This window comes from Vulpes vulpes, chromosome 9 (assembly GCF_048418805.1).
Source record: "Vulpes vulpes isolate BD-2025 chromosome 9, VulVul3, whole genome shotgun sequence".
In the NCBI taxonomy this organism is placed as follows: Eukaryota; Metazoa; Chordata; class Mammalia; order Carnivora; family Canidae; genus Vulpes; species Vulpes vulpes.
The window spans coordinates 41399302-41414034 of NC_132788.1; the positions used below are offsets into that span (position 1 = coordinate 41399302).

General features: G+C 48.5%; 1 protein-coding gene across 2 annotated transcripts in view; it reads right to left on the minus strand.

Annotated features, from left to right (window-relative positions):
* FLT1 (fms related receptor tyrosine kinase 1) overlaps window positions 1-10978 on the minus strand; it is a 175718-nt gene extending 164740 nt beyond the window's left edge. Inside the window, exon 1 of one of the 2 annotated variants that reach the window (XM_072719891.1) lies at window positions 10568-10978. In XM_072719891.1, coding sequence (XP_072575992.1) covers window positions 10568-10631 — 64 coding nt within the window. In that variant the 5' untranslated portion in view covers window positions 10632-10978. The remainder of the gene's footprint in view (window positions 1-10567) is intronic. The other variant, XM_072719890.1, reaches the window with a different exon arrangement.
* Between the last annotated feature and the right edge of the window lie 3755 nt (window positions 10979-14733).

The window sequence follows — 14733 nt, forward strand, 5'->3', positions numbered from 1 at the left end:
CTGTTTTGAATCCTGGGCTAGACACTCCTAAGTGTGTAATCCTCAGTAAACCACCAGATTTCTCTGAGCCTCGGGGTTTCAATCTGTATTAAACAAAGTTAAAAGTGTGCACATTGGGCAGTTATGAAGAAGTTCATTTGAGCTACCATGTACAGAGCCTGTGCTTAGGAAGGGCTGAGTACATGCATCCTCCCCCTCCCCCAATATGCATGGCATCTGCTCTCAGGGGCAAACACACACTAGGGTCCTTCCCTATACTCCAGTCTCATTAAGAAAAAGTTCTGAGTCTTTGAGGTTTCTGGGATCTAAAAGGTACACAGAGAACGTGTACTCAATTTGATTGATTCCTAGGAAGCAATCTGGCAGAGGGCAGCCCCGGCTTCTTCACAGGACCTCACTGATGATGAGAACTTTTCCAGAATCAAAGTGCTGGTTTGGCTTATCCATCCTTTTATGTAATCTGACCTCATGTGAAGCCGCATAGAGGAGAGCAGTTTGAAAGCCCACATAAAATCATATTCTTAAGAAATAAACAAAAAGGGGCTCCTGGGTGGTATAGTCGGTCAAGCGTCTGACTCTCGGTTTTGGCTCAGGTCGTGATCTCAGGGTCATGAGATTCAGCCTGGTGCCAGGCTCCCTGCTCAGTGCACAGTCTGCTTGAGTTTCTCCTTCTTCCTCTCCCCCTCCCCACCTCTCTCTCTTTTTAAAATAAATAAATCTTTTTAAAAATCAGGTTCTTATGGACTTGAATTTTTCAAGGGGATCCTCTTCTGACTTGAATTTTTTGGGAGGTCCTTGATAAGAAAACCCATGTGATTAAAATCCAGTCTCAATGGAGACTTTACTTGTGTCTCCCGCACGCAACAGTGGAATCTCCCAAGGCCACTTCAGGCTGGAGTAGCAGCGGCGTCTCACATTCTTTGGAGATGGCAAAGCTCCAAGGAGAGATAGTTTTGAAAGAAGGGAAAGACCAACACATTCTCATCGATGTTCTTTTCTTTCTCCCCTTTTCATTTAGACTGTAAGGCATGGTAGGAGGAGGGGAGCTTGGCAGTCACACACATCAGCCTGGGATGATTCCAGCTTTACTTACCACTGCTGTGATCTTAGGGAAAGTATTTAATTTATGTAAGCCTCCGTTTCTTCATATTTGAGAGTACTGTCCCTACCTCTCAGGATTGAGTCAAATTGTATATGTAAGTCAAAGTACCTAACCATCCATAAGGGTCAGTCCACTCCTTTCCCCTTTCCTCAAAGCATTCAGCTTCCTCACATCCTCCAGAGAAGATGCTGCATCAGAGATTTGATGATATAAGTCAAGAGAAGCTGCAGGGCTCCCCACACTCGGAGTCTGAAGATCAGCTGTGCTTCCTCACTGGTATTATGGTACTCTTTAGGAGGCCAGCAGCCCCAACAAGGCATGACACATTAACCATGGCCTCTGTAGCAATCATAAGATTTATGAAACAGAAGCTCTTCCATTGGACCAGTTGTCTCTATCACAGGTAGTGTTTAGAAGGGCCAAGGAATAATTCACAATCATTTTCTTGGCCAAACTCCAGCCTAATATCTAGACCGAAAAGAAAAAGGTAACCATGTCAACAGTGGTATGGTAGATTGAAAAACATGGCCACAGTATGGTGCAGCAACCCCCTTCAAGAAAGGAGCCTCTTTGGCAGCCCCGCAGGCGCAGTGGTTTAGCACCACCTGCAGCCTAGGGTGTGATCCTGGAGTCCCAGGATCGGTCCGGCTCTCTGCATGGAGCCTGCTCTCCCTCTGCCTCTCCCTCTGCCTGTGTCTCTGCCTGTCTCTCTCTGTGTCTCTATGAATAAATAAATAAATAATCTTAAAAAAATAATAAAATTACAGAAAAGGAAGATTAAAAAAAAAAAAAAAGAAAGAAGCCTCTTTCCCCACCCTTTGACTCTAGGTTAGGACCTGCTTTTGCAAACCCAACGGGGCAGAGTGGTCTAGGCAAAGTCCAGACCTCAAAGGGCCTTGAAGCTTCTGCCCCTGCCTCCACATAAAGAAACCTGAGCTATACCACCGAATGGCAAAACTCCGTGTGTGGAGGGGAGACCCAGCAATAGGCAGTGCCAAGGGCCTAGTGGCAATGCCAAATGAAGGACAGCTGCATGAGGGATCCAGCTAGGCCCTGAGGGAAAGATCACTCAGTCGAGCTCTGCCCAAATTCCTAATCCACAGACTCAGAAAGCATAATGAATTATTGTTTAAGGCCAGTGAGTTTTGGGGCAACCTATCACATAGCAATAGATGACAGATACAAATGCAATCCTGAGTTAGCCCTTCAGAAGCAGTGATTCAGCAGTGGGAGTGGGTAAAGGATATGTTCTTTCTTTCTTTCTTTTTAAAGGTTTTATTTATTTATTCATGAGAGACACAGAGAGAGGCAGAGATGTGGGCAGAGGGAGAAGCAGGCTCCCCTCAGAGAGCCCAACTCAGGACCCAAGCCCAGGACCCTGCGATCATGACCTGAGCTGAAGGCAGACACTCAACCACTGAGCCACCCAGATGCCCCAGATATGTTCATTCTATATTTGAACATTAAGCATCCAAGTGGAGCACACATAGCATTCAGCCTCCAATGCCCCAGAGGTACCCTTAGGTGCTCTCAGGGAAGGAGATACAACTTGGATTCTTGATGTTTCACAAGGAAGTTTCCAGCACATGGTTCTGCACAACGAGAGGCCAGCTCTGTTTCTGGCCAAGCAGCAAACTCTTCTCACTAACCAGTGGGGACAGACCTCTGGAACACCATGAAAGTCAGCAGAACCAGCACATAGAATTCAGCCACCCAAGTGGCAGACACTGATCCCAGCAAAGGAAATACAGGCCAAGCAGCTCAGTTATGGAGGCAAAGCATCATGAGGCTTCAGGCCGCATTGCATGGGGATCCCGGAGTGTGGCAGGGCTGGCCCGAGGTACTTGGGTGCCCAGGACAGGTCAATGGCATGGCCCTTTCAGTAGGACCCTGTAGACACTTAGCAATATTTATACAGATGAAAGCCTGAGCGTTCTGAGGCGTAAGGCAGAGAAGAACTACTATTAGCTCTACTGTCTACACCTGCAATTCAGTCTGACTCCTAACTCACATACCCCACCCACACCAACCGGATCCACTTTCCTCAGAAGGCAATTTTGCCACTTTTGTTTGTTGTGTGCCCCAAGCACTTTACCCTAATATTCCTTCTGCCACACTACTAACACATACCCTTCCTGGCATTCTTGTAAATAGTTTCCTCTACTTTGTTATATGTCTAGTGATGACTTAGAGCCTTTTACAGATTGGCACATGGGTCTCCAAGGTGGCCAGGTCTCTTCAACCAGCCTAAGGCAGTGGCTCTCAACAAGTGGTCTCTGCATGAGGTGCAACAGCGACAACCAGGGAACTTGCTCGAAATGCAAATTATTGGCCCCACCCCAGGCCAAAGGGCCAATAATTTGCATTTTTTCCACCTCAGAAACTCTGGGGTGGAGCTCAGCACTCTAATGCAGCAAGCTCTCCTGGTGATTCAGATGGATGATAAAATAGGAGGATCTTAACCTCTTCCGCCCACTGAAATCACCTGGGAGCTTTATAAATTACTGGTGCCTGGTTCCCACTCAAGAGATTGTCATTAAATCGGTAAGGGGTACAACCAGGGCAAGGTAGGTTTAAAAGCTCCCCAGATGATTCTAATGTAGGGTCAACACGGGGGACCATGGCCCTAGCAAGAGGCAAAGAGCTTCACAGAAGTTTAAATGCTTTCATCTTTGTGTCTAATGAAAGCAAAGGCTTTTTTTCATTTATATAAGGTTCACTTCAGGCCTCTTGCAACACAAGCATCTGACCATTGTTACAGCTTTGCTTCTGGGGACCACATGGGTGTGTCTGTAGCTTGAAAGGAAATCCATTCACACTCCATCAGTTAAATAGGTTAGAAGACCAGGCTGAGAAAAAGTGCCTGTAGGCAACGTGGTAATCTGTGAAAGGACAAAAGCATTTGCCAAGATTTGCTGTAAGAGACGAGGAAGAACAAGCACAAAACACATTGAATTTCATGCCAGTAAGAAGCACAAACAGAACAAAACAAAACAAAAAACGTGCTATCAGAGTAGCAAGACATAATTAGACAGGGATGCTTTCCTGACAACTAAGATTCAGAGGACACTTACCTTCGCTGCTTGATGTCACCAAATAATTTTGTTCTGAAAGAAAATGCCTCATAAAACTTTTATTTATGGTTGAATGCTATCTATTTAATGTCATTTTTATGATTTTTCACCGAGTCTGCATTTTCTAAGAACTTGCTCTTGCCACTCTCTCTGTTTACTTGTTCACCCACTACCTCTGTTTACTTGGATTACAGGTCCAAGCCAAGTCTAAGATTTCATAAAAAGAGTCTTGAAGAAGGACCCAGGTGTCCCAGGAGAAGACAGGACACAAGAACAATGTGGGAGCCAAAAGAGGCTCCTAGCTGGCCCAGGTCTAGTCCCTTAGCCACACAGGTCACAGGTCATCACTAGGGTGGTTGATGAAAAAAATGAATTAGATCCTGACACCAGAGCTAAGAATCCTTTACTAAAATCTGTGCTTCTCCATTTTTAATGTGCAAAGAAAACATCGGTGGACTTTATGAATATACAGGCTCTCTGATTCATTAAGTTGTCCGGGGGGATGCTGCTGCTGCTGAACCAAGGAACACACTCTGAGAAGACTGTCTTATAATTTTCTGGGCATGCGCAGAGTCCCCAATAAAGCATCAGGACAAAAGAGAGGATTACAGGAGAGAGAGGTCTCAGAGAGTTGAAGATCCCAGCTGATTTCCTTCCTCTTCGACACTTACTGCAATGTCATCACTGCAGACCAACATTCTCTATGGGGAGCCATCCCTGTGAGGAATTCACTATAACTGAGGCCAACTGGACAGGCAGGAGTACATTCATATACTGGGACAAATTCATATCTGGCCCTGAGAGCTTGCTGCTTTGAAATAGTAGTGGGGCTACATAATTAATCATTCTAGCACTTACTAAGGCCCTCCATGCCAGGCGTTATACTAGGTGCCAGGGATCAGAGGGCAAGGAGACAGACACATTGACAGAAGTGTCATGACACAAGGTGAGAACTAGAAAGGATATATATCAGGGCTGTATAGAGGAGGGTACATATAGGAGAAGAAACCATAAATTTTGTCTGTAATTATAAGGAGGAATTCAAAGAGATTGTGATTTCTGATCTTTGGAAGGCTTTGAAAGGCAGAAGAGGAAATGTGGAGGCAGGGAAAGGATCTTGCAGACAAACAGTATGAACACGGAGTGACAAATGCACAAGGCCTATCCTGAGAAGGGTGAGTAAGTTCTTTGAGTGAGGAAGGGTTTGTGTTAGCTGGGTCACAGGGTATGTGGAGGGAAGTGGGGAGAAACGAGGCTGGTGATGTAGGCTGCAACTACTTTGGCCACGGCTTGGCCATAGCAGTTCAAAAGAAGGGTCACGAGGAGAATTAGTTTGCTCACCATATGGATCAGTGTACTACTAAGCAGCCATAATTTTGATATTCTTAATCTAAGCCCCTTGTGGGCTTTAAGAAAACAGGAAGATTTCATCTTTGCAAAAGATGCCAGCATTTAAAATAGAAACATTAGCACTGCAATAAGGTCATTCAACAAATTTCTGAACACCTCTACTCTGCTTGGGTTGGAGGAAAGAGAAACAAAGAAGAAATGTTATCTGTACTGTGAACAGCAGGTTCTCCGTCTGGGTCTGCCACTAGCCGGCTCCTGCCCCTGGGGGAAGAAGACTACCATGCTGGGGTGGGTTTTCTCATCTTTGAGATGAGAACGTTGGATCTATGAGATTACATCTAGCTCTCACAACCTATATGTCTGGGAGACAAGATCAGGTCTCGAAAGGAGCTCAACAATCAAGAAAAGGAGCAATAATGAGATATGGCTCTCAGGCATCCAGCTTACCAAGACTGATGGGAAATCCCCAGGAATTCTTGTCATCCCCCCACATCCGCCCAGCAGCAATGCAGGAAATCTAGTCCACTATCTTCAGCAGACTCAATGGAACCATTTCCTTAATGAAACCCCCCTGAAGTCCCAGATGCTAAACGAGAGGCTTTCCTCTCAATCCCTCCCTCAATTACCCCATTCCTCCCATTTCCTTTTCCCTCCCTCAATCTGGTATAAAATCCAGTAATGTCATCAGCAGCATGCAATTTCCAAGGCACCCAAGTGCGTGAGGAATCAATGATCCTGGAAAGCATTTGGTAGGAGTCATTCCTTACAAGGAAGCCTCACTAGTACACTAAAACCATTGGAACAGAATGGACTGTCCTGTCCTATTAAATTATTTAAAGCAATGCAACAGATGTTTTTAATGCTTTTAACCACTCCTAATAATATATTTTCGTTTAAAGAAAAAATAAGGTCTGGTATCATTTCACATGTCCTTCCCTCACCTCCCCACAATGACAAGTACTCTGAAAAGTTCTATTTACTTGATATCCAATAAACTCCTAACCATGCAACTGTACCAGAAACCTATAGTCAGCAAGCTCTGCATTTAACACCCAAGTGCCAAGAGGGCTTCTTCCACTTTCTCTCCATTCTTAGGCCTGCTCGCATACACATCTCAGTTTGCTCGTGCTCTGCAGAACTTCCCAAGCCAGAGTAAACATCAGCCACAACCTCGCAAAAACCCTCTCAAGGACGCTGCATTTTTTTTGGTCAATAAAAACCCATTTTTTTGGCAATATATTTCCAACTGCTATATTACATATGTTCAAAGTGGGTTTTGAATGTCTCAATACTTTTCTGGTGAGGAGAACAAAGTGATTATTTGGTTTGTTCTAAAAGAGCATATAAAATAGGTCCAGTTTTAAATAAGAGGCTTAGTATCCCTGTTGTAATTTGAAATTTTTATTTATTTTTAAGATTTTATTTATTTATTCATGAAAGACACACAGAGAGAGAAGCAGAAACACTGGCAGAGGGAGAAGCAGGCTCCATGCAGGGAGCCCGAGGTGGGACTCGATCCCAGGTCTCCAGGATTACACCCGGGGCTGAAGGCGGCGCTAAACCGCTGAAACACCGGGGCAACCCTGCAATTTGAAATTTTTAGAACGAAGTTCTTTTTGAGTCAAAAAACTGAGAATTAAACAACAAAAAAACAAAACCCAAGAAATTCTTCTGAGTTGAAATGACTAACAGCCTTAGAAGACGTAATGTAACCAGAGTTAGGAAGTAGAGTTTACTTCATAGAGTTACATATTCTGTTTGTAAAGGAAAAAGAAGCCTATGATTACTGCTGGTTCAGACAGCTTCTAACAGCTTAGCTCTTGCAACCCATCAAAGAGCGAGTTAACCAGGTGATGGAAGACAAAAAAAAAAACAAAAAAAAAAACGCAATGTGATTACTGATAGCCGGTGACACCCAGTTCTTTACACACTCAACTCTGGCATTACTGGGTTTATCAGCCATTTTATATGCAAATGCATAAAGGCGTTGGGGAGGAGAAAGAGACACACAAGTTCAGCCTATTCCTTGGACTCATTCACTTAAATATTTGGAAAGGTGCCTTAGAAATAGGCATCTATTCTAACTTCTGACTTTCACATAAGAAAACGAAAAATACACGGAGTTATCCCTAGGAGAGGAGCTGGATAGCCTGTTACAGAATTTTCAACAGGTAAAGAAAAAATTTTAAATAACAGTAAACAAACAAGGTAAAAATATTAAGGAACTAGGGCAGGTGACCACCTACAGTTCATCGGCAACACGTGTCAGATGGAAAACTCCTTTCAAGGACTGCCAAAGGTGCTAATTAATATTTCAAATATGCAATACAGAAAAGCACCACCAAAAAAGTGTGGCTTCCAAAACCTTTGAGAAAACAACAAACCTTGTCATGTAAAGCTATGTCATGTAAAATCCTTATTTTGAAAGATTTATTACATTCTATTTGGATATGAGTCTTATTTTCAGGCACATTTTAACTTTATATTATTAATGTAGCTTTTTCTCCCTCACAAGATTCAGAAGTGTTGCATTTCCAGTTAGTTATAGCAAACTGTAAATGTCAGCTGTTCAAACACACCCCCCTCCAAAAATGGGGACAGAAAAAAAAAAGGGGGGGCGGGTCTGTGGCTTTAATCATGGACAGAGTGACTTAAAAAGTAAAATGAGACTGAGCCAGAGGAAGGGAGGTATAATTTTTAGAGAGAAAGATCGCAATATAGAAGACTTGAAAATATCTGAATTGCAGTCATCTTTTAATTTCTCAAGGTATTTGGAAGAAGGTAAATGTAATCTTTAGGGGGAAATGCATTATCTTTTTGTCTGACCGAGCCTCAGGTTATTTTATACCTCCGTGCATGCACACACATTCACACACACGCTCAAAATATTAATAACTCACAAATATTCCAAGGTTAGAGATCACCTGAAGGTGAGCAGATTCCTGATTAAAACCACAAGGCAGAGACTTGGCCTCTTTCTGGACACCACTAGCCCTCAGTTCTGTCTGAAAGCCCTGATGCGATTTACAAGGAAAGCAGCTGATTGTTTTACTGTGATTTGTCTGTTAACCAGCCAGAAGCCGGCGGTTTACAAAGCCTTGCTTTAACACTTACACATCCCAACCAGTGAAACCACACTCCTAAACCAGCAGGTAAAGAGGTTCTCACCTTGCTAATGTTTTGTCTTGCTTTCTTGTTATAACACATAAACAAAAAAAATTTTTTTTAAGTCACAGAAGAGTCCCAACATTTCTGCCTCGTTTAAGGAAAATAAAACCTTAAAAAGATCTCAAGGGAATCTTACTCAGGTTTCTGATAAGCTTCCACTGATTTAAATTGCGCCTAATCGCCAACAGAACTATACTGGTGATTAACGGTTTTGAAACAACAGTAAAGATGTATATGTGTGAAGCAGAAAAGCCAAGGAAACACGCACTTTTTCCTCCATTTTTTTGGATTCACAGGAATTTACCTGGATTTACCTTTACATAACAGGCGAAGGCACTTCAGAAGTTATTGAAGCGCTCTGAGCAACTATACTTAAATGCAAGCGGCTTTTCAAAACAACAACAACAAAGTATTTTTGTCAAAGAAAAGCAGTATTTCATTTAAAAAATAGTTGTTACCGACTTTCCCAACTTATTACAGCAAGTTCTCAGACATTAGGACAACGCCTGCCGGTCAGTTTAATGGTTTCGCCAATCTAATTGCAACTATTGTTATTTAGAAACCGACGATCTAAATACTCCTCCCACTGAGACAGAACCTTTTTTTTTTTTTTTTTTAAGTTAGTACTTTGAGGGTTTAACAAGCATTTAAAAAGATATGCCCAGCCCTACTGACTTTTTCCTTCCCTGGAAAGACTACAATAACTTCTTAATGCTACTGTACTTCATTTCATTATTTTACCTTCTCTCCAGGATCCTTAAAAGAAAGGCACTGCGAAATACGGCTCTCTGCGCCCAGGGGCACTGATCCGGGGGCCTGGCCGCTCAGCCCAACGCGCAGCAAAGGCGGGTCTGGGGCCCCAGGCCCCCTCGGGCTTTGACCCCGTGGGGGGTCCCCCACACTACGAGCGGCGTAGCCTCCTGGCCCCGGGCTGTCCAGCGCTTGTTTCTCGAATCCCCAGCAAAGGGGCGGACCTCACGGATGCCTCAGACCGCATCTTTGGTCCAAACCGTCCTCCCTCTCTTCTCTCGGAATTGAGAGATCAGGCCCGCAGTCCTGAACTTAACGGTATTTGGTTCTCGGGCGCCCTGGTCCGTCAGGGTCACTCAGGTCGGCGACCTGGGCTGGACCCGCCGCGGAGGCCCCACTGGGGAGGCGGCGCGCAGCGCGCTCGGCCCGGCGGTCGCCACCCGCGGGGAGCAGAAGCCGCTGAACATTCCTGGGGGCATTCGGGCCCGGGCACCCGGAGTGGGTCGGAGGACCCCAGCCGTTTGCCATCTCCCGGGATCTGTCTGGTCCTGGCAGGCCCGCGACCTCGTCCGGGTGGGCTCCTCCTCCGCGCTGGAGCCAAGATGTGGTGGCCGGTGCCCAGGTCACACCTACGCAGGGGCCTCGGCGCCGCCCGCGGCGGCCTCGCGGACCTTGGGGAAGCCGCGGCTTCGAGCTCTGGTGGGCCCCGCCGACCCGCGCCAGGCCGCCTGGGAGCAGGCTGTGGGGGTCAGGCCGGTCCGGGGCGCGGTGTCCCCCAAGCCTGGTGCCTGGGCTGGGAGGCCCGCATCGGCGATGCGGCCGCCAAAGGGCACCCGACGCGTCCCCGAGCTCGGCGCCTGCAGCAGTTCGCGGCGGCGATGCCCGGCGGCCTCCGCCAGCCGCTCCCCGCGGTGCCCGCACCGCCTGCCCGACGGAAGACCAGGGCGCCACCGCCCCGGGCGCGCCCTCGACGGCCGGGCCCCAGGTTCCCGGCGACGCTGGCTGCGGGCGGCCGCAGCTCCACCTCCCCGCGTGCGCCCGGCCCCGGCCCCGGCCCCGGCCCCGGCCCCGGCCCCAGGGTGTGCCCGCCTGCCGCCCGCTCCGGGCCCCGCGCGAGCCTCACCTGTGAGCAGCAGGCCGCCGAGCAGCGCGCACAGCAGGACCCCGGTGTCCCGGCAGCTGACCATGGTGAGCGACACGCGGCCTGCCCGCCCGGTCCCCGCGCTGCTCGCGGGCCACAGCGCCCGGACCTGGCTTCTCGCGCGCCCTCCGGTCCTGCGCCCCGAGCGCCCCGAGCGCCCCGAGCGCCCCTCGCCGCGGCTCCAGCCGGGGAGACCACCACCTCCCGGTAATCCTCGCAGCTCGGCGTCCTGCGGCCGCTGCGCTCCCGCTGCCGAGCCCGTCCCGGAGCCCGTCCCGGAGCCCGTCCCGGAGCCCGCTCCGAGCCGCCGCCGCCGCCGCCGGGGAGGAGCCGCAGGAGTGTCCGCCAGGCGCGCTGCGAGCCTTCTGCGGACCGCGATTCCGAGGAGCCGAGGGCGGGGGCGATTTATAAACTTTCCCCAGCCCACTTCCTACCCCGGCACCTCCTTCCAGTGACGTCAAGGGGTCCCCCACCCCTCATCCGCCTCCCCACCTACCCTCTTCCTCCGGGACCCGATTCCCTACGGCTCCCGAGCGGGGCGGGGGCCGCCGGGGGCGGGCGGGCGGGCGAGCGCTCGCGGGGAGGCGGCGGCTGCTCGGCCCGGAGGCGGCCCCGGCAGGTTCAGGGTCCCCGCTCCCGGCCCTCCTGCCCGGGCCCCCTCCTCCTCCCCGCAGCGCTCAGGAAACCCTCGCAGCCTCCCTCCCTCCCTCCTCCCTCGCCGGCTTACTCAGCCTTCGGGGGCCGCCCGCAGCGGGGAAGGGGGACCGGGCTGGAGCTGCGCCGCCCGGCCCCGGGGGCGGAAAGTCCGATGCGGGGGAAGCGGGCCGCGCCCCCGCGACGGTGTCCTTGGCACGGAGGACGGAGGCGCAGTCCGGCTCCCTCTTCCTTGTCCTCCCCGCCCGGCCCCGCCACCCCAGACCCCCCTGAGAGTCCTCGGGCGTCTGGGAAGGCGCCGGGGACCCTCCGCGCGGGGGCCGGACGCTCGGCCCGCACCTTCGGGCAGAGCGAGAGCCCTCCCGGGTCCCAGGGGAGCACGTCTGTGTCCCTTTCGGCCGCAGGGATGCACCCGCCCAGGTCGTTTCCTAAGCCCTCCGCTTCCTAGAAGCAAAACAACGAATAGCACCGTGGTACCTTTTCAAAAGCTGAGGCGTGGAACTGCTCCTTCAACTTGTAAGGGCCGAGCACTTCAGCTTTATTTCCTAAAGACTCTAGAAAAAGAACAACATCTTTCTGACGGAGCTGGCCACGCAAGATGAGTGACTGCTGCTCTTCGAACAAAACCCGATGAAATCAACTTGAGGCACTAGAGCCTTTGCAATGACCTTAATTCCTCGTTGTTCAATTACGTCTCCATTACCTCAAAGGCTGAAATCGTCCTAGACTCCACGGAGAGCCCAGTCTTGTCTTTGGAAACACCGCTAGTTTGAAAAATGGTTCTGTTGGAACCTGCCAGGTGATTGGTCGGTCTTGATAAAAAGGGACTGTGATAACTCCTAAACCGGACCAGGTCTGGGCTCCTCCCGGCCTGGGAACGTTGGGCAACCTCGAAGTTGCCACACCTATGGCTGGCGGAGCAAGGAGAGGTCCCTGCAACCCTCCGCCCCGTGCAGGAAACGAACCCACACCTGGCGCCCCCGCCCCGGAGCCTGAGTCGAAGACCTTCCTGGTTCAGAAGAAAGGAAGACCTCGTGGAGTCACTGCTCCCTGCTGGCTTCACCTGCCCTTTCTATGTTTCCAGGGTTCCTCACCACTCTCCCTGGGTCCTTTCCTCTACCAAACCCCGCCCCCTGGAAAACCACAGCATCCCCTGAACAGTTAGTAAGTACGGATTGCTGGAAGCTGACAGCTGATCCTTCTCCCACAGATCCCTGAGCCCAGGTCACAGTCTGGGACACACTGGGAGTGTGAAAGTGCCCCTCTGCCTCGTTTCAGAGCTGCCTGTCACTCCCAGGCTCCCTCCCAAGGAGAAGCCATCAGCATTGGCCTTCTGCAACACTTCACAGGGGGCAGGCATGGTGTTGGGGCTACAAACATTGGGAAGGGAAGATAGATCTCTGCCTTCTAAGGGACTTAGAATCTGGGGAGAAGGTTGGCAGGTTAAAGAGGCCATAACAATACAGTGCAGGGATCACAGTGTGGAGGGGGCCAGGGTCCTCATGGTCTGCCCTGAGAGCTCAGGAGGGACAGACACTTAGCTGACTCTGGAGGACAGGAGTCCATAGTACAACCTACAAAAATGTAGTTCAACTTTAAAAATGCCATTTGACTTTGTAAACACCCAAAGAGACAGCACTGTATACACCTGCTGCCAGAGGTAAATTTACATCGAGTTTGTGAAGCCACAACAGATATTTGATGGCCAGCTGAAGCAATCTTTGTAATTATAAGATACCACCCCACAATACTAATATATTGCTCAATTACACTTAAAAAAGAAACAAATAAATAAAGCCAGAAGAGTCATGGTCAAATCAATCTAACTTCATTTATGCCAAAATCATCCTGCATTAAGAGTGGTCCTCCACAAATTCCTCAACTATTCTTTTGAAAAGTTGCAGGCTTTTAATTATAGTCCACAGTTTCTTTCCGACCTCTCATTTCGGTGGCTGTGTTAGCCTCCTCACAAAGAATTCAAGATACTACCAATTGTCACAAGGTTTTGTTCAAGATTTCATTTTAGCTTAAATTTTAATATTTAGTCAAATGAATATCTAAACAAAAATGATGGGGAATAAAGGTATGGCTCTCAGCTCCCCTCCCTCCAAAGAGATAATGCCTTTGAATGAGAATAGGTTACTGGCACTCTTCTAACTAAACCACTAACGAAAAGAGGTTTTATAGATAATCACGATGGAAAAGATCAATTTCAACATGCCTGGTGGGTATAAAAAGCTATTGAAGTAGACTATCTGCTTGCTTCCTGCTCACATACAAAAGAACATTTCATCTCCTGCAAAACCAGACACTCTCTCTTGTTATCAGCTACAAACATTCTCTGGAGGATTCTTTCTAGTCCCTATTCAGGGGCTCAGTGTTGGTAAAACCAACAGCTTTCATATTCAAGACTGAAGAATAGTGTGGAAGCATCAGTGTGAGGGACAGCAGGGGAGCCAGTGCCTCATCTTCCTATAGTGGACCAAGTGTGGAGCTGCTCAGCTTATCAGACTGGGGAGCTCAATTAAAATTTTACTCTCACATGTGTTAGGTACTTCAGAGCAAAGACAAATTATACTTTGTGGCTACACACTGCCCAGCATATATGTGTACCGTTGGGTACAAGAACTGATTGATCTTATAAACCTTCTGTGTTAATAGCCAAACTGTGGAAGGAGCCTCGGTGTCCATCGAAAGATGAATGGATAAAGAAGATGTGGTTTATGTATACAATGGAATATTACTCAGCGATTAGAAACGACAAATACCCACCATTTGCTTCAACGTGGATGGAACTGGAGGGTATTATGCTGAGTGAAATAAGTCAATCGGAGAAGGACAAGCAGTGTATGTTCTCATTCATTTGGGGAATATAAATAATAGTGAAAGGGAATATAAAGGAAGGGAGAAGAAATGTTGGGAAATATCAGGAAGGGAGACAGAACATAAAGACTCCTAACTCGGGGAAACGAACTAGGGGTGGTGGAAGGGGGGAGGAGGGCGGGTGTCGGAGGGGAATGGGTGACGGGCACTGAGGTGGACACTTGACGGGATGAGCACTGGGTGTTTTTCTGTATGTTGGTAAATTGAACACCAATAAAAATTAATTAAAAAAAAAAAAAAAAAAAACCTTCTGTGTTATATGAACCACACCCCCAACCTCACAATGCATGTGTACTCAACACATGGCCTGAGAAGCACACACTCACAGACCTCAAGTAGCCAGCTCTGCTGAACTCATCAGGCAGGCACACTTATGGTTTGATGTGACATGCTGCTATGCTCGGATCCAGTTTCTCAGGGGACAGTGGCTGCCAACATCCTCATTCCTCTCCTTTCTGCTCCACATACTTCACTTTCTTCCTGACCACCAGCTCTTCACATAAGTTGGTACTGCTCCTGCTTATCTCATTTTGATTTATTCAGGGGTTTGGCATTTTTTGAGGCTGGTTGGTAGTTCAGGGAAGGGACAGAGAGGGAAATTAACTTCAGGG